At 41.2% G+C, this 26581-nt stretch overlaps 1 protein-coding gene across 1 annotated transcript in view; it reads left to right on the top strand.

Moving 5' to 3' along the window:
• Window positions 1–24242, top strand: part of LOC129706758 (katanin-interacting protein) — a 58800-nt gene extending 34558 nt beyond the window's left edge. Inside the window, exons 19-29 of the mRNA XM_055651221.1 lie at window positions 399–468; window positions 1289–1466; window positions 4424–4589; window positions 5878–6041; window positions 7779–7843; window positions 9898–10008; window positions 11456–11595; window positions 12017–12118; window positions 13870–14030; window positions 21064–21149; window positions 22864–24242. Coding sequence (XP_055507196.1) covers window positions 399–468; window positions 1289–1466; window positions 4424–4589; window positions 5878–6041; window positions 7779–7843; window positions 9898–10008; window positions 11456–11595; window positions 12017–12118; window positions 13870–14030; window positions 21064–21149; window positions 22864–22922 — 1302 coding nt within the window. The 3' untranslated portion in view covers window positions 22923–24242. The remainder of the gene's footprint in view (window positions 1–398; window positions 469–1288; window positions 1467–4423; window positions 4590–5877; window positions 6042–7778; window positions 7844–9897; window positions 10009–11455; window positions 11596–12016; window positions 12119–13869; window positions 14031–21063; window positions 21150–22863) is intronic.
• Window positions 24243–26581: the final 2339 nt, after the last annotated feature.

The raw sequence follows: 26581 nt of genomic DNA, 5'->3' as shown, positions 1-26581 counted from the left end.
GAGTAACTCAGCGGGTCAGGCAACAACTGGAGAAAATGGATAGGTTACATTTCGGGTAGGGACCCTTCTTCAGACCGTCTGAACCTCCAAGTCAATTGAGGCTTTGGGTAAATCCAGCATTGCCAGTGTGAAGAATGTCAGTGCCATCTGTTGGTAAAGTATCTGTATTACAAGGGAACAACACTATTCAAGAGTGTTTAATTATCATGTACTGACAATGGAACAATGAAATTCTTACTTGTAGCAGCATAACAGACCTGTTCAATTGAACAATTCAATTCAAAGACAGCTGAAATAAAATCACCACAATTGTACTGTTGGAACAAATGAATATAAGATATCGCTATAATAATAACCGCACACAGTCTCCTACAACTATCGAAATTCTGCATTTACAGGAGCAGAAACAATTGTCCTTGCCATCGGTTGGACCAGCCAGTCAGGTACTTGGTGAATATACCGGGAAAAGTAAGTCTTTGCGTACAACGCTAAGTTCTGATAACTCACGGGAATTCTGATGATATCAACCACCTCGTATTTTCTTGGAAAGGTTGCAAAATGCTGGAGTAACTCAGTGGGTCAGGCAGCATCTCTGGAGAATGTGGAGAGGTGACGTTTTGGATCGGGAGCTTTCAAGTAGGATCCCAACCTGAAACTTCACCCATTGATGCTCCACAGAGATATTGCCTGACCCGCTGAGTTACTCTAGCACTTTGTGTCCTTCTGTGTACATCCACACCTACAGTTCCTGGGTTGTACATTCTTTTCCTTGGCTTCTCAAACTTTTAATAAATTGTAGGTAGTTATTTTTACTTGATCGAGATATGTACAATTTGGTGACATTTTGCTGTACTATCTTTAAAGATATATTGAATGCTTAAGATTATTATGGAGGCAAGATGAAAATGTTTCTTGCGTGGGTTAATCAAGATCGGGGAGATAGATTTTGGACAGAGAGCTAGTGTTATGTTTTTATATATGCATGGAGCCTTTTGTCTGTTGGACTCAGCTCCCAGTTGATTAAAACCATGTACCATATCAGCCTTTAATAATAGATGAGAGGTGAAGAAAGGGTATGGAAACAGAACTGATAAATATGATTCGAACCATTGCATATGTGAATGATAAACACCAACGCGACTCGGCTCAGTAGCCTGCACTGAAGGTTGGACTGTGTAATTCTATTTAAAACGAAGAAGAAATGAAATGGTACCAGATTGAATTTGTTGCATTTATTTATGAATACATAGTATGTTTTGTAATCCCGACTGCCTTTCTTTCAATCTAGCTCTGCAGCTACATTTCACGGCCACTTGGGGAGACTCCCACTACCTGGGATTGACCGGACTGGAGATTATAGGCAAAGAAGGACAAGCACTCCCTGTCACAATAGACATTATTGAAGCTTCACCAAGAGATCTGAATGAACTGCCAGAATATAATGAAGACAGCAGAACACTGGACAAGTATGTAATATTCATTGACTGTTTGAATAAAATAATTTAGCTTTGAAAAATAGCAATCATATATTTAAAGCTAGGGTTATCCAAAATATGCTCCGGTGACCACTAGCATATATTACAGAGAGCATAAACACCTTACTTTCATTTAAGCTTTACTTTCATAAATATTATTCTCTGCCAGGGCCATAGTGGGCTTGGGACGTATAATTCACACTTTCGATCTACAGTACCCCTAGGATGTTGTCTCCGTGTATCTGAGTGCTTCCTTGCCTCTTTCGTATCCTACCACCACATTAGTAAGCCCATTGGATTTTTAGTTTTGTCTGATTGCAATAAAAAAGCCACCGTACCCATTCTCACTTGTTGCCACCTCCCACTTCTGGTTGTCCTTCACTGGCATCTTCTAATGCATCAGGACCAGAGCCTGAAAAATTAGAGTCGAGGAAGAGTTTAACAAGAATGCAAGAGAACAGTTCAGATGTTCCTGTGGTAGTAACACAGGAGAGATTTAAGAGGGATCTCAGGGGCAACATTTTCTCTTGGAGGGTAGTCCATATCTGGAACGCTATGCCAGAGGAAGCTATAGAAGTTGATACAATTATGGCTTTCAAAACATGTTTTAGGTGTACTTGTCTCACCTAGCCCACAGCTAACAATGGCCCATTTCCTTTATTAGTGTTACTTTTTTGTATATCTTTTATTCATTTATTCTATATCTCTCTATACCATTGTTGATATCTCTTGTTTCCCTTTTCCCTGGCTCTCAGTCTGAAGAAAGATCTCGACCGGAAACCTATTATTTTTCTCCAGAGATGCGCTCTGACCCGCTGAGTTACTCAAGCTTTTTGTGTCTATCTTCGGTTTAAATCAGCATCTGCAGTTCTTTCCTACACTTTTATTTCATCTATTTCAACGGGAAGGGTTTAGAGAGTTATGGGCCAAATGCAGGCAAATGGGACTAGCCCAGAATGTCATGGGCAGATTGGGCCAAGGGGTCTGTTTCCATGCTGTATGGCTCCAAGGCACTATAACTGCCCACTTTTAAAAAATAGTTCCTCTAGCTGATAAGGCATTCCATGTGCATCGACATAGATCAGGAATTATTTTATTCCTGTTAATTGAAGACATATGCCAGAGTAAGGACTGCAAGATACTGCTGGGAAGCTGAGCTCTATTGAGAGAGTGGTGTCTTAATAAGGACCCTGCTGGATTGAAAGGAGACTGCTTAGAAGATGGGCAATGGGTATCGAATATAAGCCTGTTAGTACTGGCAAATGTTCCCCAACATGAGATGTGGGTTACTGCCATATATTTTTTAGTTTAGTTTAGTTTATTGTCACTGCCAGGTACAGCAAAAACCTTTTTTGTTGCAGGCTAGCCAGTCAGCTGGATGACTATACGTGAATACAATCACATTGCCCAAAGTGTACACCTATAGGATAAAGGGAATAACATTTAGTGCAAGATAAAGACCAGCAAAGTCTGATTAAAGGCAGTCCAAGGGTCTCCAATGAGGTAGTTGGTAGCTCAGGACCACTCTAGTTGGTGATTGGATGGTTCCGTTGCCTGATAACAGCTGGGGAAAAAACTGTCCCAATCTGGAGGCGTTCATTTTTACACATCTGTAACTCTTGCTGATTGTATTGTATTGTATTGTATTGTATATCTTTATTGTCATTTCCTGAGTATTCGCATACTCAGAGGAAACAAAAAAACGTTGCTCAACCAGTGTCCATTCAGTGTACATGAAAAAATAAATAGAAATAAAAATAAAAAATACATGGGAGAGGGGAGAGGAGGGAGTGAGACTCTTGCCGATGCAGCGGGAAGTGTAGATGGAGTAAATGGAAGGGATGTTGGTTTGTGTGATGGTCTGTGCTGCGATCACAATTCTCTGCAATTTCTTGCGGTCTTGGACAGAGTAGCTCCCAAACCATGCTGTGATGCATCTATATACCCTATCAGAACTTAATTGCTCCCACAGTTGACTTGGTGCCGGCAGAAAAAATCTGCAAAAAAATGGAAATAACTAAAATGTCACCAATGTTCTGTTGTGCCAATGGCTTACTGCCCCAGACACCAGCATATTCTTCATGTAGACTTGAACACTCTACCTTTCTTCTGCTTCCCCTTCTCTCTCCTGCTCCTCTCGCAGAATGACAGAATGGTTACTGCACAGGGAGAGAGCATTTGACTCACGTTATCTGTACTGGTTGTTTGCTTCAGCAATCCAACTATGGCCTCTCCCTGTAGCCCTTCAGATAGTTATCCACCTTGCTGTTCAACACCCTGATGAATCTGCTTCCACCATTTCCACAGGCAGGACATCTCAAACAATAAACCACCGACTGCTTATAAAAATGTTCCTTCATGTTAATTTTGGTTGTTTTGCCATTCTCCTTCATGGTATGTCCTCTAAGGCACTGCCCTGTCTATATCCTTCATTATTTTAATTTCTCTATTAGAGTCCAGGGCTTCCCTTGTCTTAAGGAGAACATCCCAAGGGGATCTCCAGTCTATCCTCCTCTCTGTTTCCATGCTGTATAGAATTAAAAATTAATCTCCAGAATTCTTTTGAGCAAATTTCTTCTGCATCTTGCTGTAAGCACTTGCATTTGTAAATCTCGTATCCATGATGTATGTGATATTTATTCCACTTGTGGCTGAACTAACATTTTTATAATTAATCGTCACTCCACTCCTTTGCTCGTATGCTGAAGTCTACAACTAGTAAACACTATCTCTTCCACCTTGACCCTCCTTTGCAGCTCTGTCCTCTCGGTTTCCCTCTTACAAGACATTTATTTGGTTCTTGTTCAGACCCTGTCCTTCAGAGTCTAAGCAGTAAAACTGATGTTACTTGGGAGTTATTGCTTCTAAAAATTTCATCTTAGATATAAAGTGGAAATTCAGCCTTGGAGACTTGTAAAGACTAACTGAATCCTGGTATCTTTGCTAAGGCTGATTGATGGGATTAATATCACCACGGAAGATAAACATATGTGGCTGATTCCTTTCACCTATGGAAAGAATCACATCATCACAATCAGTTTTAATCAGCAACAGCGTATTGTTGGATTTCGCTTCTGGAACTATAACAAGTCCCCAGAAGATACATACAGAGGGGTGAGTCATTGCAAAGGGCTTCTAAACGGGATCTTAGAAGTATAAAAATGGGAGATTTTATATTTTATTTCCACATTTGAAGTTTATATATACAGTTGCTCCTCGACCCACGATGGGGTTACGTTCCAATAAACCCATCGTAAACCGAAAATATCGCAAGTCGAAAACGTATTGTGATCACGAGACCAGAAGTGACGTGGCTCAATCCCGTTGCCGAGCGTTTGCTGATCGTAAATTCGAAATATCGCAAGTCAAAGCATCGTAAATCGGGGAGCACCTGTATTGGCAATGTGGTGCAATGATCATTTAATTATATTTACAGAACTATAATCATAATGTGTTGACATTATACATCAGTGCTGATTCTTACTATAGTTTTATACTGTACCTTTTTGTATCCTTTCGTATCATATTGCAACACTTAATGTAGTCACTGTGGTTGTGCATGTAAAATTGTTCTAATGAGTTTGCATGTACAGGTTCACCACCAGTTTTCCGACACCCTTGGTTCCAGAGCATTGCCACAAATTAGGTCACGATGTTTGTACATTCTTCCTGTGACCATGTGGGTTTTCTCTGGGTACTCCAGTTTCCTCCCACAATTCAAAGACGTACATGTTTGTAGGTTTATTTGGCTTTGTTAAAAAAAATTGTAAATTGTCCCTAATGTGTAAGATAATGCTAGTGCATGAGGATCGCTGGTCAGTGCGGACTTGGTGGGCCGAAGAGCCTGTTTCCGTGCTGTATCTCTAAACTAAAAAACAAAGAATGTTAACCCCCTCAATGTTTCTTCGTCAGAATAATTCAATAGAAACATGAACATAAATCTGTAATGGGTGATCTGCACAAAGAGCTGTGCCAGGTTAAACCCTCTGTTTATATAAACTCAAAAGAATATAATAAGTAATATATACTAATAATGAATTATTAGCATTTCAATGAATAAAGTAAGGTTTGAAAGTCAAGTCCAAAGTAATAATTGTTTATAATAATATTTTATAATGTAAAGCTTAGTTACCTAGTTATTTAAATAGATACAAAAAGTGGTTTGAGTATTTTTAATCTTTTTTGGTTTTAATAGTTTAAGTTTTAATGGTGCATAATATTTCTGAGTGTTTCTGCATGGTGGAAGCATTCCCTGGCATAATGCAATGTGATTCTGTTGAGGATGTGCAACTTTCATCCAACTGGTTGCCCCCGAGCCAAGGTAAGTACAGACTTGCTGTATTGGACTGTGGTGAGCAGGGGCCATTGTTGTATAATCTGTCTACCATTTCATTTTGATTAGGCAAAGATTGTCCACATTACCATTGATGGGTACTGTATTTCACCACCAGAGGGCTTCCTCATTCGCAAAGGTTCAGGCAAATGTCATTTTGACTTTGCTCAGGAAATTCTCTTCATAGATTATCTCCAGAAGAGCAACGAGGCAGCACCTAAACAACAAGTTAGGTAAGAAAAATCCACTCAGCCCAGTTTATTGATCTCCCTCCTTCACTCTGACTCATCATTCATCCAAAAACGCGGTCTCGTTGGCGAATTTATAGTTCAATGGTGTTTAATTTGTCACATAGGCAACTGCACAGTGACATTCGTTTTGGATTTATGACACGTAGGCGCCGCCTTTTTTTGGCGCCATTATTCAAAGTCCTGACCTGTTGGCCCGTCTGGCCTTCTTTATGTCCTGAGGGCGCCTCCTGCAGCCGAACTTGGAGACGCTGGAGGCATTGCCCCATTCACCCTCCTACTGGCCCACACTCCTCACATCCGACGTCTCCAGCTCCCTCCTGGTTACACTGTCCAACATGTCTTCGGGCGGGCTCCCGGTTTCACCAACAGACAAGCCTTCGTGCGGGGCCCCAACGAGCCTTTGGGCGGGATCCCGGTCCCGTTGACCACCGATCCTTTGGGAGGGTTCAGGTCCGGCCGATAAACGAGCCTTCAGATGGGTTCCTGGTCCCACCGACTGCCAAAAGTGGCATTGGAGCTGCGTCTGGCTGCACAGTCATGGGTACAGAGAAAGTAGAGCAGGGAATTGACTGCGCTATCCTGAGATTTCCCCTGTGCTGATGGTCAGTGAGGAAGAGGTGTTGTTTCCAATCCTTACTGATTGATGTCTGACGATGAGGAATTTGTGGATCCAGCTCCCTGATTGTGATGATGGGTTTGACAGAAATTACGGTGTTAACACCAAACTGTCACCACTGGGTAGCTCCTGTAACAGCAGCCTCGACAGCAGTCTGTCTAGTTCCTTCTCTGTTTTTATTATGTTTTGAATGTTAGTTTTAATGTCTCTTGGCATGATTTATGTGGGGGGGGGAGGGTGCAGGGGAGAATCGGGGGAAACCTTTTTCAGTCACTTACTTCGATAGAGATGCGATTTTTCTCCGCGTCGCATCTCCGACCTCCCTTTGTGGCCTACAACGTGGAGTGGTGCGGCTTTTCCTGGAGACCGGCCTGGAGCTTCACGCTGTGGGTACAGCGCGGACTTACCTTCGCGGAGCCTGGCATCTTTTGCCGAGGATCGCCAGTGTTGGAGCTCCGACTGCGGGGCCTGTGGACTTTAACGTCTCCAGTAAGAAGGAAACGACTCGGGAGCTCCATGCCGCAGAGTGTTCTGATCCGTCCCAACGCCGGAGTTTCGATCATCCCGACGAGAGGGCTTGAACAGCGGACCGTCGGCAAAGGCCCCGTTCAAAGGCCCCGACCACAGGTGAACAAAGGAGGAAGAGGACTGAACTTTATTGCGTTCCATCACAGTGAGGAATGTTGATTCCACTGTGGTGGATGTTTATGTTAAACTTTATTTCATGTGCTGTGTGTATTTTTGTTTTTTACTTAGTATGGCTGTATGGTAACTCAAATGTCACTGTACCTTAATTGGTACATATGACAATTAAATTGAATCTTGAATCTTGAACTTTAGTCAATGAGCAACAGCCTGCCATATATGTTCATGTCCAAGTGTTCCAGCACAGAGTGGAGACTGCATCCCCTGTCGATCTGTTGTGGCAGTAGGTAAATTGACGTGGGTCCAGGATAATAGAGAGGCATTATTAACTATTAATGCTAATTTTAATTAACTTTTAAATTATTAATTACTATGAATACATGGCTAATTAACTTCTGCCGGTGATCTTGAATGTGGACTCAGTGTTCTAATTGGACTATTTTTTTTGTACATGACAGGAACCATCCTCAGAAGATGGAACAGGCCAGTATGGACTATGAAGCTCCACTCATGCCATGTGGCTGTATCCTTTTAACCTCAAAACCGCATCATAACACATGAAGTACTGTCCTTCAGGTAACGACGGCACAGTGGCGCAGCGGTAGAGTTGCTGCCTTACAGTGCCAGAGACCCAGATTCGATCCTGACTACAGGTGTTTGTACGGAGTTTGTACATTCTCCCTGTGACCCTGTGGGTTTTCTCCCACACTCCAAAAAACTACAGGTTTGTAGGTTAATTGGCTTTGGTAAAATTGTAAATTGTCCCTAGTGTGTCGAGTCGAGTCAAGTCAGCTTTATTTGTCACATACACATGCAAGATGTACAGTGAAATGAAAGTGGCAATGCCCACGGGATTGTGCAAAACAACAGAACAGAACAGAACCAGTATTAAGGTGTGTAGGATATCCTACTATCCGACACATTACCTGTGTAGGATAGTGTTAGCGCGCGGGGTGATTGTCGGTCTGCGTGGACTCGGTGGGCCGAAGGGCCTATTTCCGAGCTGTATCTCTAAAGTTTAAAACAAACGGGCCTTAAATTTATACACTACTTTCATCCAGATGATAAATCTACAGAATGAAGTAGCTGAAAGGATCACAACTTCAAGCACAGGCATCTGTGCCCATTGCATGGAGTTGCCCTGTTTCACATGCTCCTTTGACAGAAATGTTCCTGTTAACAAAACCAGGCGCACATGTGTTGGAAAATACATTTTACACCAATTACATCTGATTGAAGACATTAATTACCTCTTGTGCTGGAAAAAACTGCAGATGCTGGTTTAAAACTGAAGATAGACTCAAAAAATTGGAGTAGCTCAGCGGGCCAGGCAGCATCTCTGGAGAGAAGGGATATGTGACGTTTTGGGTCGAGACCCTTCAGACATCTGAAGTAGGGTCTCAACCCAAAAACCCAGCTATAAATACATTAAGCATTGTCCTTAAGTTGCTGTGCAAATATCAGAGAAGGAATGGGTGATGTTTCTGGTCGAGACACTTCTTCAGACTGAAGAAGGGTTTCGACCCGAAACTTCACCCATTCCTTCTCTCCAGAGATGCTAAATTACGTTTAGTTTGAATTCCCAGACTAAGGGCATGCGTGGTCACATTAATCTATCGTTAATGACCTGTTGCTACAGTGATCAATAATCAATTTGGTTAACAAATGGGCCTGAAAGCTCCTTTCCTCATGTACAGCTTCATTGCTTCAATTTATCTCTAATTCTATTTAAATTAATTAAAATTCAATCAGTTGATTTAGTCTTAGTACATGAAACCGATGACTGTTTGATTCCACTGGCTGGCATATTAAACACATTTTCAATGTCAACATTGTTTAACTTCCCAAAGACGTGTGGGTTTGTCGGCTAATTGTCCCCATTGTATAGGGAATAGATGCGAAAGTGAAATAATATGGTACTAGTGTGGACGGGTGATCAAAGGTCGGCATGGATCCACCTTGAAACTCCATTGGTTGTGCGCTAACTGTACTTTGGAGCTAAATTCGATTGTGCTACTTTAAGAAAGCTGTTGTGCAAATATTATTACCAATCCTTGTTTCATCTCCTTTGCGATCTGACTTCCACTTCCATGACAATGCAATGGTGTTCAATATTTTAATCATTCATTCATTTAGTTCATTGATACAGGGCAGAAACAGGTCCTTCAGCCCACTGAGTTTGCGCGACCGGCGATCCCCGCACACTAACACTATCCTACACTCACTAGGGACAATTTTAGAATTTGACCAAAGCCAATTAACCGACAAACCTGTATGTCTTTGGAGTGTGGGAGGAACAGGAGCACCTGGAGAAAACCCACGCGGGTCACGGGGAGAACCAACAAACTCCGTACAGACAGCACCCATAGACAGGATTGAACCCAGGTCTCTATCGCTGCAAGGCAGCAACTCTATCACTGTGCCGTCCAAATTTAGTTTTAGAATTACTTTTCTTTAAATGTGAAGGTGCGTTATGGTAGATGGTTGGCAAATACTGTTGAAATATTTCTGGTAATGTCAGCAGAAATTTAGTTTATAAATTTGTATTGTTATTTTCCTTGATCCGGATTCTTCCAGTTATTTTCCAGCTGCAGTTGCTGACCACGTGGGGAGATCCATATTACATTGGTTTAAATGGACTGGAACTCTATGATGAAAACGGTGAAAAAATCCTACTGACAGAGAATAGTATCTTTTGCCATTATACAGTAACAGTTGAAATGAAAGTGGCACTCGCATGAGCTGCTTCTTAAAAATGCCAAGACCACTGTTTATTTCTGAATATTCACCTGCTCTTGAAGCCTTGCAGTGGAGCCTGGGCCACAAAGCTCCGCTGGGGAACTGATTCCTAACCAACTCTCCCAGTAATTGACAAAATGGGGCAAGGCAGGTTATCCTCAACCACTTCATCTTTTCCCTCTCCCACTTCCCCCCTTCTCTCGGAACTTCAGTTTTCTTCTTTCCTCCTCCCCCATTTCTATTGTACGTTATAAGTTTTATCTGTTTTTTCTGTTTTAAGTTTTATCTGTTTTTTCCCCCCAGCTCTAATGAGAAGTCATCAGCCTGAAATGCAAACTCTTTTCACAGTTGTCATCTGACCTGATTATTTCCAACACTTTGTTTTTCACATTTCCGGCATTCACTGTAATTTGATTTGGACGACATGGAATAGAAAATGTGCTGACCAGGTAATATTAGCTGTATGTCAGTTGTTTCCTTTACTGTTAATGCAAAACAAAGATAACCTGTAGCTCCAATGGAAAATCCAGTTGGTAATCTATCAGTGTATTATCAGCTGGTAAATTAATGTTTGATTCTGACTATAATTGTTTTTTTAAATTGTGCAACAGAGTAGCCCAATGTGGGGGAAAATGATTTCTTCCTCACTTGTTGATTCTTCACATTATTCAGGATGAAAAAAATAAAACGAAGAGCAGTTCTGAAATGATGTCACATTTGAAACTTCAAAATGTTTTTGTGCTGCCTTACATTGCCAAGCAAATGCTAAAGTGATTTTCTCCTGGTAATAATAACTCATTATTTGTCAATAAACCTAAATAAAAGTATCTGATTTTATGATTATTGTCTTGTGGGTGGGACTTAAGCATTTCCTACACATTTTCAGCAAATGAGGAGATGATTACTTCATGCAGAAACCAACCTTTGTACCTGAAACTCCTGCATGTAGGAATTTAAAGTACAAAGGATGAACTACTTTGCATAGGTTATTGATAAATAAGAGAACATATTCATCGTTAGTAACTCATTAACAAGAGTTTTGTGAGGCTGATTAACTCTTATTGTAGATAAAGTTGTTCTTTTTTCGCCTTCTATCTTTTGCATTATTACAACATTTTGTGCTTCAAATGTGTTTTTTGTTTAATTCTTTTGTCGAGTTCACAGACGGTTGTGACTATAACTATATGGAGACATTGTGTTTAGCCCATGTACATAATGAACTAGTCTAGATTAGACTAGATCACTCATGGAGCACTTATCATTCATGTTTTGATTTTTTATATATCAAATATAATATACAATCTAATATACCTATTGGTATTTATTCTGTTATTGCTGAATCATATGTACTGGTCAAATGAATTTGTTTTTTAAATCCTTAATTAGTTATTTTCAGACATTGCTGCTTTTCCAGACAGCGTGAATGTTTTGGAGAATGTTTCTGGAGATCTCCGAACCCCAGACAAATTAGTTGATGGAGTAAATGATACAAGTGATGGCAGGCACATGTGGCTAGCCCCTATTCTTCCCAATCTGGTAAGGAACAAAGTTGCTGTTAGATTAGTTTATATCTAAGATGCACTTTGCTATGAAATCTGTTCAAAATTGCTGTTGTATAATCTCAGCGGCAAAATGGGCTGCAACGTATTGTCAAAAGAGAAGCCAAAAATCTTCCCATGATTAATAGACAGACAGAATGCTGGAGTAACTCAGCGAGACAGGCGGCATCTCTGGATGGAAGGAATGGGTGACATGGATAGTCTGGATAGAAATCGTATGGTAGTTTTGTAATGAAATATAGATGGAGAATGCTGCAGTCAACTTTGTGAATAACTGACCCATAACTTCTATCTCTAAGTATGGTTTCCTGATCACCCTAATAAAAATGTGACATTGATAAATATCAAAATGTTTGTAAGATAATATGATGTATTATTAGCTGCTCTCTCTGTTGCAGGTGAATCAGATCTACATAATCTTTGATTGCCCCATGGTTATATCAATGATAAAGCTCTGGAATTATTCGAAAACCCCTCAAAGAGGAGTAAAAGAATTTGGGGTAGGTTATGTTAATCTGAACCAACTTTGAAGAAATAGTATCTGATTTGCAGGAAAATATTTTCCCTTAAAGCACACAAATATGCAACAGGAAAACAGATCCTTCCGTGGGTGACAGCAAGAATTAAAGATAGTGTTTAAATGCAAGAAAGACATTTGTACAGAAGGTCAAGTGGCAGGAAGGTCTGATGATTGGGGGCATTTTAGAGCTCAGCAAAGTCCAAGAAATTGATAAATTCAACATGGAATGCACGAATAAACTGGCACAAAATACAAAAGCAAGTTGTAACAACTGATATAACTATGCAAAATCGGGGGGGGGGGGGGGGGGGGGGGAGACTCGTGAAAGTGAATGAACAAAACATAAATCAAATTTTTTTTTTAAATGGTGAGAAATAAGTGGCTCAAAGGGACATGTTCATATTCCTATCTCTTGATCATGATCATGAAGAGGCAATTTAACCACATTATTTTGGGAATGTGTGGATAATGGGCCATCTACACTGCAAGCATTTACCAGAGTTTTAAATGGGTCATTGTTGCCATTGGAATTGGAAAATCTAGGCCAGGAATATAGGTCTGTGTTCACTATGTTTAAAATAGAAAAAATATGATTTTAATTAATCAGGCGTGGTAATTAACAGGAACATCTTCGTGGCCTAGATTTCCCTGAGAAATGGCAGTAATACTTCAGGATTGCTTACCAACACACAAGTCTCAAACCTCCCACTGGGAATTTGCTGCCTGACCTGCTGCTGGACACGAGGATTACAACAGCAGAATACAGACGGTGCAATTCTCCAGCTCTCACGTTGGGGACTCTGCTCCCTGTAGCTGTGCAGGCTAAAGCTGGTGAGGGAACAATGACTTTGGTCATTGGAAAGGACAGAAACGTCAATGAATGGTCCCAAGTGTCAGGTGGTGGACATTTTCTGAGTGAATTGCGATTCTTAAATATGTTCACATTTTTTTAGTCTTCAGTAATATTTTGTTTTTAAACATGTTTTATAATCTGATAAGCGTTTCATTTTCTTTGTTACTATTTGATGGTGACATTCAGAAGCTGTAAATGTTGACTGTTTTGTCAGCAGACAAAGTGTGTGTGTGTGTGGGGGGTGGGGGGGCACGGATTAACTTCCAGTATATTTTCAGTGATATTATGGGCAGTATTTGTCAAGGATGAAATTTGCAACTGGAACACACTGCAAGTCAATGAAGTTCACAATGGCTTGGTTTAGTTTAGTTTAGAGATACTCCGCGGAAACAGGCCCTTTGGCCCACCGAGTCCGCACAGACCAGCGATCCCTGCACATTAACAATATCACACACACAAGGGACAATTTATAATTACAGAAAGCCAATTAACCTACATTCCTGTATGTCTTTGGAGTGTGGGAGGAAACAGAAGATTTCGGAGAATACCCAAGCGGTCACAGGGAGAACGTACAAACTCCATACAGACAACACCAGTAGTCGGGATTGAACCCAGGTATCTGGCGCTGAAAGGCATCAATACCGCTGCACCCTTTCTGTAAGGAGGTTACTGATTAATCTGTATTGGGTCAGTGCTGGCCTTACAGGCAGGTAGCTTGCTGCTATCCAGAAATTCAGTGTTGCCCTTTTATCCAAGTGTACAGATGCATGTGGGAACGGAGAACTTTATTAACCTAAACAGCATTACTGTGATCTAACAAGTACAATGTTTTGTGCTGTTGTAATGCCCCATTTACAGGCTAATTTATTCTGTTGTAGCTGCTTGTTGATGATTTATTAATCTATAATGGAATTCTGGATATGGTGAGTCAAGTGGCCCGTGGTATCCTCCCGACATGCGACCCTGTTATTCCTTACCACACCATTCTTTTCACTCATGACGAGAAGATTGCACATAAGGAGAGAAACACAATCATCAGGTAAATTGCTCTGTTATGGAGAACTAATCTTGCTAGTTTGCATACTTCTGCCTGTAATTTGCCAGCATTGGGATGATTCTGCAACCTTGCATTCCTCAGCCCAGGGTGCATGAAACTGGGACTGGAGGATGACAGTGTGGCCTCAATTCATCATCCCACCTTCCAGTTAAATCAAGGTCATTTCTGAGACTGAAGGTTTGGTCTGGTCTGAACCACTTCTGGTCTGAAGGGTCTCGACTCGAAACAGGATTGAAGAAAGGTCTCGACCCAAAGCGTCACCCATTCCTTCTCTCCAGATATGCTGCCTGTCCCACTGAGTTACTCCAGCATTTTGTGTCACCCAAAGCGTCTCGACCCTACATTCCTTCTCTCCAGAAGAGTGCTGCCTGTCCCACTGAGTACAGTACTCCTTTACTTTAGACTTTTGTGTCACTTTGGCTGAGACCCCGTGCACTGGCACTGTCGTACACACTAGGGACAATTTACTATTTTACCGAAGCCAATTAACCTACAAACCTGCACGTCTTTGGAATGTGGGAGGAAACCAGAGCACCCAGAGAAAACCCATGCAGTCACAGGCGTTAAACTCCGAAAAGATGTAGTCAGGATCGAATTCTCTGGAGCTGTAAGGCAGCAAGTGGGCCGCCCCCCAAATCGACCCTACAATCTTGTTTGGCCTGATAGACTTGCAACTCAATAGAGTGATGCAACTAAATGTCAATTTGCATTTATATCTTGCTGGATTACAGCATTTGGGCAAATTCCTTTGTGTTGATAGATAGTGGATGAGGAGAATTTGAAAAATCAGGCTCAGGTATTTTAAACCAAAAATATCCCAAGCTTTATTTAAATGATAAAAGTATTAATCTGGGATGTGTATACTACGTTTTAGGCAGTGAAATGGTTGCAAAAGGCATAAAAATTACAAAAAAGGCACGAAAAAGGCATATTGACAAAATAAGGCATAGGCATTTTTTATAATTCAAATGATAATATCTGGTGTTAACTATAGCCAAATTATCTGTCTGTCAGACAGAATATGCTTTAGTTGTGAAAAATGTCTTTCTACCTCAGCTGAGGTCACTGGTGCATACACAAAACAAGCTACAGACTCTATATTCATGTCGATATCTTGTGTATTACCACCCTTTGAGAACTTTAGCTATGTTTTGAATTTCTTCAAGATCTTTGTTAGCTAAAATCACTCTCTCACATTTTCCTTGTATGTCTTTACCTACAACGCCAGGAACTTTACGAATATCGTCAGTTACTTTGTTGAAAACCCGCAAGTTATTCACAAATGTTTCGCCATGTTTCTCAAGGGAAGTGGTAGCTTGTGGGAAGTTTGTAAAATTGGAAGCAATTGGAAACAAGATCGCGGTGGAGGGACTTTTTCTGCATGATTTCACTGATGATCCTGACAGTGGCAGATTCTTCTTCTTCAAAACAGTTGATGATTTATTTTATCTTTTCAAAATTTTGCAGCATAGTAGAGTACAGTAGAGTACAGCAGAGAGCCATGTACCCCACATTGTCAAAACGGGCTGAAGTTCTTGAGCTAAGCATGTCAAATGCAACATTTTGGGAAATAAAACTTTAAGAGCACCTGGTGACAACCCTTGTCACAATGAATCATCAGCTCTAGAGGGCGGCGTCTTTGTGTGGGAGGCGCTAGTCATGGGGTTGGTACCTGATTTGGTATTTAAGGCCGGGCAATGCTCGTGTCCTTGAAGGAGTAGGGAGCTATATTAGCCGCCACCTGCGTGCTGCGGAGCAGCGCTACAGCGCTTTCGACCGGGAGTTGCTCGCCTTACACCTCGCAGTGAGGCACTTCCGGTACTTCCTCGAGGGCCGCTCCTTTTAGCCTTCACGGACCACAAGCCCCTCACGTTTGCTTTTGCGAAGGTTTCGGATCCTTGGTCCGCCCGTCAGCAGCGCCAGCAGGCGGCCATTTTGGAGTATACAACAGACGTCCGACACATCGCCGGGAAATGCAAGCTCGTGGCGGATACTTTGTCCCGTCCGGCAATTGCAGCCGTGCTTAACCCGGCCTCAGGGATAGATTACTCCGACTTTGCAGCGGCCCAGCTGGTGGATGATGAGATGCCAGCGTACCGTACCGCGATCTCTGGCTTGGTGCTTGAGGACGTGCCGTTGGGTCCCTCGGGTTCCATCCTCTGTGACTTATCTACGGGTCAGCCGAAGCCTATCGTTCCGGCGACCTGGCGCTATCGCGTGTTTGAGGTGATCCATGGGCTGGCCCACCTATCCATCCGGGCCACGGTCGCTATGGTTTATGTGGCACGGACTTCAGAAGCAGGTCGCTCACTGGGCCCGGGTATGCATCCCATGCCAGACATCAAAGGTGAATCGACACGTCAAGGTGCCTGTTCAAGACTTTGCAGTGCCACGCCGGCGGGTCGATCACGTACACGTGGACATCATGGGGCCACTGCCTCCATCCCAAGGTGTTTCACACCAGCTTACCCGCTTCAACTCAGTCGTGCGCTCGTGCCCTAGTGGCAACTTGGATTCCCCGCTTTGGGGATCCACTTCACATCACGTCTGACCGAGGCGCCCAGTTCACGTCTGAACTGTGGTCCGCCATGGCCCGCCTGTTTGGGACGCAGCTCCACCACACGACAGTGTACCATCCCCAGTCAAATGAGTTGGTGGAGCGGTTCCACCGCTGTCTGAAGGCCGCCCTGAAGGCTCGTCTCCCGGACCCTGTTGCCGTGGGTCTTGTTGGGGATTCGGACGGCCCCCAAGAAGGATCTGTCATCGTCCTCCGCGGAGTTGGTGTATGATGCTCCGCTCACTGTCCCCGGGAGTTAGTCCCTGCTGCTGATGGGTCCCAGGAACCCCCGTCATCAGCGCTGATCCGCTTGCGGGAGAGAGTCGGCGCCCTATCTCCCATCCCAATGTCGCGTCATGGAGTGGCCCCTTCCCATGTGCCACTGCCGCTGATGGGCTGCCCGTACGTTTTTGTTCGCCATGACTCTCACAGGTCACCCTTGCAGCGCCCGTATAAAAAGTCCCTTTCGGTTGCTTCGGCACAGACCTACTACATTCGATTTGGACATGGAAGGCCGGCGTGAAACTGTGTCTGTGGCTCGTTTGAAGCTGGCCCACTTGGACCTGAGCGAGCTAGTCCATGTGGCTCAACCACCCCGTTGTGGGCGTCCACCGTCCCGGGCTCCCGGAGGTCACATCGAACCATCGGCTCTAGACGGCTCTTGGTGTGAGAGGCGCTAGTCACGGGGTCGGTACCTTGAAGGAGTCCCCGCTACAACTAACAGCTTTTTTCATGTACGGAGCTGCATCAGTCACAAACTGAAGAACATTCTCATGTTTTATACCTTCTGGCCAAAGTACAGCAAGTAAAGATGTAAAAACTGAGCAATAGTTGAGCTGTTTGACTTCTCCAATACTTCCAAAACAGTCTTCTCAATTTGTGCTTCCGACTTGTTATTCAGGATTCCTGAATTAGGTAGGAATTCCACCCAAATGTGCCTTGCAGCAACTCTGGGATGATCAGTGGATTCAAGTTTCCTGACCTTGCAACAGCACGTCTACACTACAGTGACGGCAGAAACGTGATTAGTGAGATTAAAATAGAACAAGAAAAATGTCCAGCAATGCAGCCTGCCAAATTTATTCTTTAGTCCCTCTTTGTCTTGTTACCTTAAAAGTAAATCGCACATAAATATAGTTACAAGCTTTCAGGGTGAGGGTTGTATTGAGGCAACGTACTCCAGCTCCCCTGTGAGTACTGTAGACAATTGTGCGCACATAGATGCCATATTTTCCATTGACAACTACATTCCATGCATACCACCCGCAAACCAGATTAGATATACATTCAGTCTAAAAGCATCTATGAATGTAGACCCAGTAAAACACGAGAGGAGCTCTTATTTCTGGAGGGGGCTTGTGGTCTGGGATGGACCCAGTAGTTGGCAAAGCAGAAGGGTCAAAGGTGCGTTTGTTGTTGATTGAACGATTGATACTTTATTATTGCGTGCGACATGTCACAGCCAAATTCTTTCTTTTGCATACCACACACAAGCTGCGCAGTCACCATGTGTAGAGCGGTGACAGAGTTGCAAAGTAGTCATTTTAGTCACCTCTTCATTCTCAGCGCTCCCCCATGCCGGGCCCCTCTCTGTTTTCAGTGACCACCCCCCCTCCCCCCCCCCACGTTGTCTTGGCAGTAAAATAATAATTGACTGGAGGGCAACATTTGCTGTGCCAATCTAGCAGTTTTGTGAAAATTGGATCAAAAGGTCAGGAACAGGGTCTCTTAAAATCAAGAGTTTGCTGCTATAGAAAGAAGTAAATATTTCTAAACATGAGGATTGAAGGCAGCAGTTTTGCAGCTGGTACAGCTGCTTCCTCACAGCGCCAGAAATGCGGGTTAATCCTGACCTCGGGACTTCTGTGTGGAGTTTGTACATTCTCCCAGTGACCGCGTGGATTTTCTTCGGGTGCATCGGTTTCCTCCCACACCCCAAAAACGTGCAGTTTTATAGGTTAATTAGCCTCTGTAAATTGCCCTGAGTATTTAAGGTGTGGATGCAAACGTGGGATAACACAGAACACAGTGTGAATGGGTGATCAATGGTCAGCGTGGACTCGGTGGTCCAAAAGGCTTGTTACAATGCATTGTGTCATCGAGTGAACAACAGTGCTGGTTTCTTGAAATAGCTTCTGAGTTTCAGTTCACAAAAATGAAATGATGAAAAGCAAGTTTTGATCTTTTGATTATATTTGAGAGGTGGACATCAATGGCAAGGCCAGCATTGATTGCCCATCACTCAGTGCCGTTGAGAAGGTGATGGTGAGCCATCCCCTTGAACTACTGCAGCTGTTGTGAAATTACTTCCACGGTGCTATTGTGTAGGGAATTCCTGTTTTGAGACTAGTGACAGTTAAGGAACAGTAATATGTGCTTTCAATGGGAAAACTGTTATGTCTTGCAATATAGCTATAAAACAATATCGCTGGTGAGCTCTCTGTGAAGAAGAATGTGTTGGACCATGACCTTGTTTTACTTTGTTCGGTTTCCTTTTATTGAAAATCCTAATTCTCGTTTGATATGAACTGATATGAAATGATCTTCATCTTAAAAGAAAATCTAGTTTGAAGTCTTCCTTCTGTTTGACGATCTCAGCAATCATTGGCATATTTCCACATCCTGAAATAGTATGTCTTCATAAAGAACAAAATGCTCTCAGTTTATGTCCTTACGCTTAAGTGGATGGTGGTTTATTGTATTAAGGTTTGATTGACTTTAAGAACAATTTAGGAAAGATTTTGAAAATCTAGGTGATGGGGCGAAAGCTGAAATAGAGAACTGAAATCGGTGGATGCAGGGGGTGGGGTGGGGGGGAGAAGTGCGGTTAATTTTGGTAGGAGGCCTGTGATTATACGTGAGGGAAGGAACATTGCGAAGGGTAATTGATGCGTATCATTGGCTTGGCCAGGGGACTGGATGCGATGGTCAGGTACTTGGTTCACTTTATCATGTCCATTTGTTGAAAAGGAATGCTCACCAAAACAGACCAATCTGACTGCATGAAGGTGGCTTATTTATACTTATTTATACTAAAGCAATAAGTCAACCACCATTGTGCAGACAGATGAATGTCTTTATGCTTTTAACCTACGTGATGTTCTGGAGATCAGATATCCAAGAAATAAATTCCTCACCATTTGTGCACATCTTGGTTCTTGGTTTCTTGGTCCTCCAAAATATTCCAAATGGAATTTAAACTGGAGGTGGTGGAGGGAGGATTTACAAATGGCCCATCCACGCCCTTGGTATGTCTTGTAAATTCTACAAGCCTTGGATAGAGTGGATGTGGATAGTATGTTTCCACTAGTGGGAGAGTCTAGGACTGGAGGTCATAGCCTCAGAATTAAAGGACATTATTTTAGGAAGGAGATGAGGAGGAATGTCATTAGTCAGAGGGTGGTGAATCCGTGGAATTCTTTGCCACAGAAGGGTGTGGAGGCAAAGTCAGTGGTTGCTGCAAAGTCAAAACTGCAATCATAATCTACCTTAAAATTATCCTATGGTACTCTTTTATTGTTACTTTTTTACTTTATTGTTTGTTTTGTTTTGTTTTGTCTCTTCTCTTATTGATTGATTGTGTTGTGATGCGTTTACCTTGTTTACCAGAGGGACTAAAGATGGAAATTAGCTACTGGCTCCAATCTTGCATATTACATGTAAATGTTTATTAATATGCACTGACCCCTAAATAAATAAATTACAAATTACAAATATTTAAGGCAGATAGCTAGATTGATTGGTATGTGTGTCAGAGGTTACGGGGAGAAGGCAGGAGAATGGGTTCAGGAGGAATGGATAGATCTGCCATGATTGAATGGCGGAATAGACATGATGGGCCGAATGACACAATTCTATTCCTATTACTTGTGATCACTTATATAGATACTGCATGTTGGTTTTCAAGGAATACTCTCATAGAAAGAGTTCGAATGATTCATCATTTTGTGTTTAAAGGGGCCATCCATTTAATCCCAGTACCCCCCCCCCCCCCCTCCCTCCAATTGTCCTGAGAATCTTTCAATTTTGCTGCTGTATCTGTTTCTATCCTTTCCAAGCATTAGGTTTGGGAACATAAGTCAGATACAGATATTTGCTAAATATGCACTCACCATCAACAGTGTAATAGTGACCTAGCCATGGATTGAATCTGCCACGAAGTACCCAAGATATCCATTGTGCCCTGGTGATAGAAGTTCCTACATAGGTGCTTTCTTTTCTTAAGCCTACTATTAGATTTATTTTAAAAAGATAAGTAGACATCGCATTTGATATTGTACAGTCCTTATTGTACATGGAAAATGAGGAATTCCACTGAGTAATTTTGGAAAGAATTGACTCTGAACCTTGATAACAATAAGTTGGTGACACATTTTAGAGTTTATGAAGAGGTCAAGATAAAAGCAATATATCGGTTTAAGCCGTAAGGTCCTTATTATTTTGCTTAATTTTGTTCAGCAATCAAGTGGAAGATCAGGACGTGAAAATGACCAATGAGCACCAGATTATTCAGCGATCCAAGAAGAAGCAAACTGCTGACCCAGGTTAGGTATTCATTATTTTTCTACTATATTGCCTAATTGAAACATTAAGAAGTATATAACCAAGAGTAGAAAATATTAAGAACCATGCTAAAATGGGAGAGTGGAAATTTCTAGATATTGGAGCTTAAATGCATTTGATAAGATATAGCACAATGTTTGGTGGATAAAAATGAGGGCTGGAGTAGGTTGGTAGTATGGATGAACACTTATTCAAAGAATAGAAAAGGTAGGATGAGAAACTGCTTAAAAAGAGGTTTCTGGGTTTGAGAGACACAGCATGTTTATTAAATAGGAAAACAAATTTTACTTTCATCTCCATCACAAAAGAGATGGAGTTCAAAGAAGGTACACAAAATTGCTGGAGAAACTCAGCGGGTGCAGCAGCATCTATGTAGCGAAGAAAATAGGCGACGTTTCGGGCCAAACCCCTTCTTCAGACTGATGGGGGGTGGGGAGAAGGGGACCCAAAACATCGCACCTTTTCTCCCCTCCATAGATGCCTGCACCCCCCATCAGTCTGAAGAAGGGAACACTGGAGTCTCCTTGACCTAAACGTCACCCCTGCATTCCTTCTCTCTGAATCTTTAGAACAGTAAGTTATGCAGTTTGCCTGACCCGAAACGTCACCCATTCCTTCTCTCCAGAGTTACCTGTCCAGCTGAGTTACTCCAGTGTGTGTATCTTTGGTTTAAACCAGCATCTGCAGTTCCTTCCTGCACAATATTCTCTTAACGTTTGGTCTACCACCGAAAGATGGATAGACTTGCTCTGCAATCAATGCGGCTTTGACTGATTAGATTGATTCCTGGAATTTGTATGCTATAATCTGAAGATTGACAAAAATCAATCTATATCCATTGCCAATTTTTATTGATCTCAAAACAGAGCTGATCTTGAGAGGGATTGCCAAAGTGTATGATGGCAAAGGCGTGATTCAAGCTATAGAATCTAGAACCATGAGAGGTTTGGGGTTGCAATAAGAAGAAATTTCTCCTTGAGATGGTTGTACATCTCAGGAATTCCCTGCCCTCATGGACTGTGGATTGGTGGTTAAATGCTTATTTAGGATTGAGGTATCTGCAAAATCATTCAAAACTTGCTTGCTTGTCTCATAACTTGTGCCAAGGCCTTCATCTGCTCGTTGACCTCCATTGCTTCCTCCTAAACTGCACATTGGTTAACATTCACTTCCCCGTTTTAAAATCCCTCCATGGGTTTGCCCCTTCCCATCTCTGTTGTGTCCTCTAATCCCTGACGTTGTGTCCTCTAACTCCCGCAGAGGTAAAGGCAAAGCAAATCTAAAACCAAAAGCATGCATAATGATGAAAACGTTTGTGTAGGAAAGAACTGCAGATGCTGGTTTAAATCAGAGACACAAAATGCTGGAGTAATCTCTGGAGAGAAGGAATGGGTGACGTTTCATCGTCGAGACTCTTCAGACTGAAAACTTCTCTCCAGAGATGATGCCTGTCCCGCTGAGTTACTCCAGCATTTTGTGTTTATCTATGATGAAAACCTTATCTGAATTACCTTTCAAAGCCTGAAAACATTTGTAAGTCAAAGAAAGAAAATGGTAAACATTGAATAATTACTTTGCATCTGCATTTAGAACAGAAGATTTTGTTCTAACTTACTTCTTTTGAGTTATAGAACACCTATGTGGATTATCCTATAAAAGCCATGATTTCCAGCAAGTTTAATTTTTTTTTTTTAGCTTTGCGACCAAATACGTGCATTACGGAGAGAGGATCAATTGGGAGAAGAAGATTCTGATGAATATCTCCAGTGCGATGAACAGTCTTGAAATATTAATTATTCCTTTCCTGGTTTGGATTTGGATTCAATGGTTGAAACACAACAAGGTTGGCAGGTCATCAGATTTAATAACTAATTACCTAATTTTGAAATTGAAATTGACATGCACAATTATTCATCATTTTCAAAATATGACCTTTTGGTTGCTTGTGGGAAATGAGAGTGCTGTGTCTCCAGTGTTGAAACATAGGAAGGACTTAAAAGTTAAATATAGTGGGCCAAATACAGAGCAAGCTCTGCTTACTCAATTCCATTAAGTGCCTTAATGTTCAGCAGCCCTTACACCACCACCTTTCATGGTGTTCTTCTCACCAACAACGTGTGCCAATGAAGCCGTATCATCATTGAATTAACACTGAAGCAAAGAATTGATCTCACCTCAAATCTATTAAAATTTAATACTGTCTTGACATCAATATACATATTAAAACTTTGTGATATTTATCCATCTGTTAAGTTTAAGATGTGCAACTCTAAAGAAATATTCAAACACTTGGAATATATTGTAATCAGATTAAACTGAGATATTCTTCAGAAATATATATTTTAGAAATATCCTGGATAATTTATTAACCATACCACATGACTAGGAATGTTTGGATTAAATATGTTATAGCCATTAGAATATTTAACATTATCATCATTCAGGTAGTATTATTTGTCATGCATAAACACTAAGTGACCTTTTAAGCATCTGCTTGTTTAGACACTGACATTTCTTAAGTAAGAATTTAAGTTTGCTAAAAGTTTAATGATGCTACAGTCAATGGGCAACAAGAATGGAAAGTATAAAATGCTGTATTATTTATTAGGAATTCTGTCCAAGAAGCTTCATCTCACATTGAGAACATTTTTTTTAACATCTCTACAAAAGACGAGTTAGAAAATATCAACAAAACTTAGATTTAATACAGATAATTGACTCCATGATACTGATTTTTTTCCGTCTTTTGAACTCTGACAATATTCCTACCATTTTAACAGATATGTTGTACGGGTCTTCTAGTTAGACCTACATTAGCCCATCCTTTCTTATGTTTTCATGTAATAATTGTAAATATATGTTTTCAATGTGTAAAGAAAATGTATATTAATTGAGAAAAATCTAATTTAAATATACAATGAAGTCTTTATAATATACTTTTTACAGTTTTAAATTAAAAAATTCTAAGCAAAACAAAATATATATTGCTCAAATCAGTATTTTGCCTATTGTTTGGGTGAAAGTAAACTAATTTTGAATAAGTTATCTGAAATGGAGTACATTCATCAAAAGTTTATTTGTGTGCCTGCTTATTTGAAACCTAATTTTATGTGCACTGTTTAACCTTTCTGATGTAACAAATAACAATCAACTCATCTGATCACCTAATTCTGCAAATTTTGGAATTAAGCCACACTTTATTTTTACAAAGAAACTTCTTTAAAAGTAATTCATATTGCCAATACCTCCCTAATGCATAGTTCTGTGATATTGTTTGCCTATGGATAACAGAATATCCATACGTCAACTAAAACTCTCGCATTCATGACTATAGGCTTTTATTTTTAATTTCAGGTTTTGGGATTGTTTGAAACAAAAATTGTGAACATAAATCTGACTGATTCTGTTCAAAAGGTATAATTTATATCCTTATAATCCCCGTTATTCAAAAGATGAGTAAGTCGGGCTCTGGATTGAAGCCGCCAAACTCGCAGTCCTTTGGTTGATGCCCGCTCCCCCCCCCCCCCCCCCCACCCCCACCCTCCCTCTCTGTACGAGCCTGCGAGTTGGGGGCTACGCATGAGTGGATAGGGTGGGGATGGGATAAAAGGAGCGAATTAATAATATTAATATAATATAAAGGGGGGTGGTTAGTGTGTGTGACGCCGCAGCCGCGCGTTGAGGGGACGGGACCCAATGGGTCCCTCTTGGTCTAGTTATCTATAAATGCTTTGGATGTTTTGATATCATGAAAGGTGCCACATAAATATTTAATGTTGTGAATTTATAAACTTCATAACGTATTCTCTGTGCAGAATACCAAATGTAAAACATAACATTGGTGCTAATATAATTGTTTTCATAACATTATGCTGGACCTTTATCCTGGTTTTATCTTGCTAGATATAGATTGTGTACAGAATGACAAGTAGGAGAATAAAATAAAATATTTAAGGTGATATTATGGAAGAAAAAATAATAATCTTCCCATACTTTCGCATGTAAATATACCAGGAAATTCGCCCAGTGCAAGTGAACTCCTTCTTCTAATATATAATATTTATTAAGAATACTTTTACATATTTAACTTAATAAAGTTTTACAAGACGTATCAATGTAACAGAAGAAAATTCTACTATGAATGGCCTTGTTATTAACTGGGAGATACACTCAATTTTGGGGGGCTGTTCTTGCATAGCAAATCTGGAAGTGTTTTGAGGTTAAAGCTTATTTAGGTTTCAAGCCATGTTACTTCCACATGACTGGGATTGTCATCAGTATGCATTAATGTGGAATGACAAAGATTGCAGTATAATTCCAGTATCGGTAAATCTATTTAAGGACTGAAATCTTTATTGATCTGCTGAGTGTTCAAGAAAGAACTGCAGATGCTGGAAAAATCAAAGGTAGACAAAAATGCTGGAGAAACTCAGCGGGTGAGGCAGCATGTATTGAGCGAAGGAATAGGCGACGTTTCAGGCCCTTTTGGAGGGTCTCGACCCGAAACGTCGCCTATTCCTTTGCTCCATACATGCTGCCTAACCCGCTGAGTTTCTCCAGCATTTTTGTCTACCTTCTGCTGGGCGTTCTGTAGGTAAGTGAGAAAAGAATCAGAAGGAACTTGCAGAGTTGCAGTGAAATTGGAAGTCAAGGTGGGAGAGGGGGTGAAGAACTGAACTAATGGGATTGCTCTGCTGGAAGCTGGTATGGATCTGATGGATTGAATAACTGTGTTGTAATGAATAAGCAGTAATCGTACCACTGAGTACTGTTTATTCATTACAACACAAAGTCACTCAAACTTGAGTTTCCCAACTTTAGACACTGTTTCAATGGTGCTGCCTCCTGTGATAGAAACATAAAATACTGTAAAGATAAACAGTATATATTTAAGATTCACAATCCTTGTCAGAAATAGAGTTATCTCTCTGCCTGATCTGCTGAATGTTTCCAGGATTTTATTTTATTTTCAGATTTTTAGCTTCTGCATATTTTTTGTTTTTCCATTTCCTGCCTTGTGAGAGTTGCATCTCTTTCAGCTCCTCTCTCTGAAACTAAACTGCAAGCCTATGGTTGGCCAACACTGGCACTGATGCTGCTGATTGTGTTGCTCATCTGCTATCTAACATATGAATCCCACATCTTGATGTGATAGGATGAATCTCTAAAGTATAATACTATCCTCACGGCAGAAATACTGTGAACAAACTGCACTGCAGCCTGACACATTCAAATTGCAGGAAGTCAACAAGATGGAACCAGCAATCACTTCCTTTGGATTTACTCACATGCTTCTGATTAAAAGTTGCTGAGATCTCTAACCATTCAGCCCCATTGTTCAGAGGAGAATACAAACAAACTTCTGGATCTTACTTTCAAAAAGTTGGCATGTTTATTATTTCCTTCTGAGTTC

Source organism: Leucoraja erinacea, chromosome 20 (genome assembly GCF_028641065.1).
Source record: "Leucoraja erinacea ecotype New England chromosome 20, Leri_hhj_1, whole genome shotgun sequence".
NCBI classification, from domain to species: Eukaryota; Metazoa; Chordata; class Chondrichthyes; order Rajiformes; family Rajidae; genus Leucoraja; species Leucoraja erinaceus.
The sequence above is the reverse complement of the archived record's forward strand: the minus strand, read 5'-3'. Positions and strand labels throughout refer to the sequence as shown.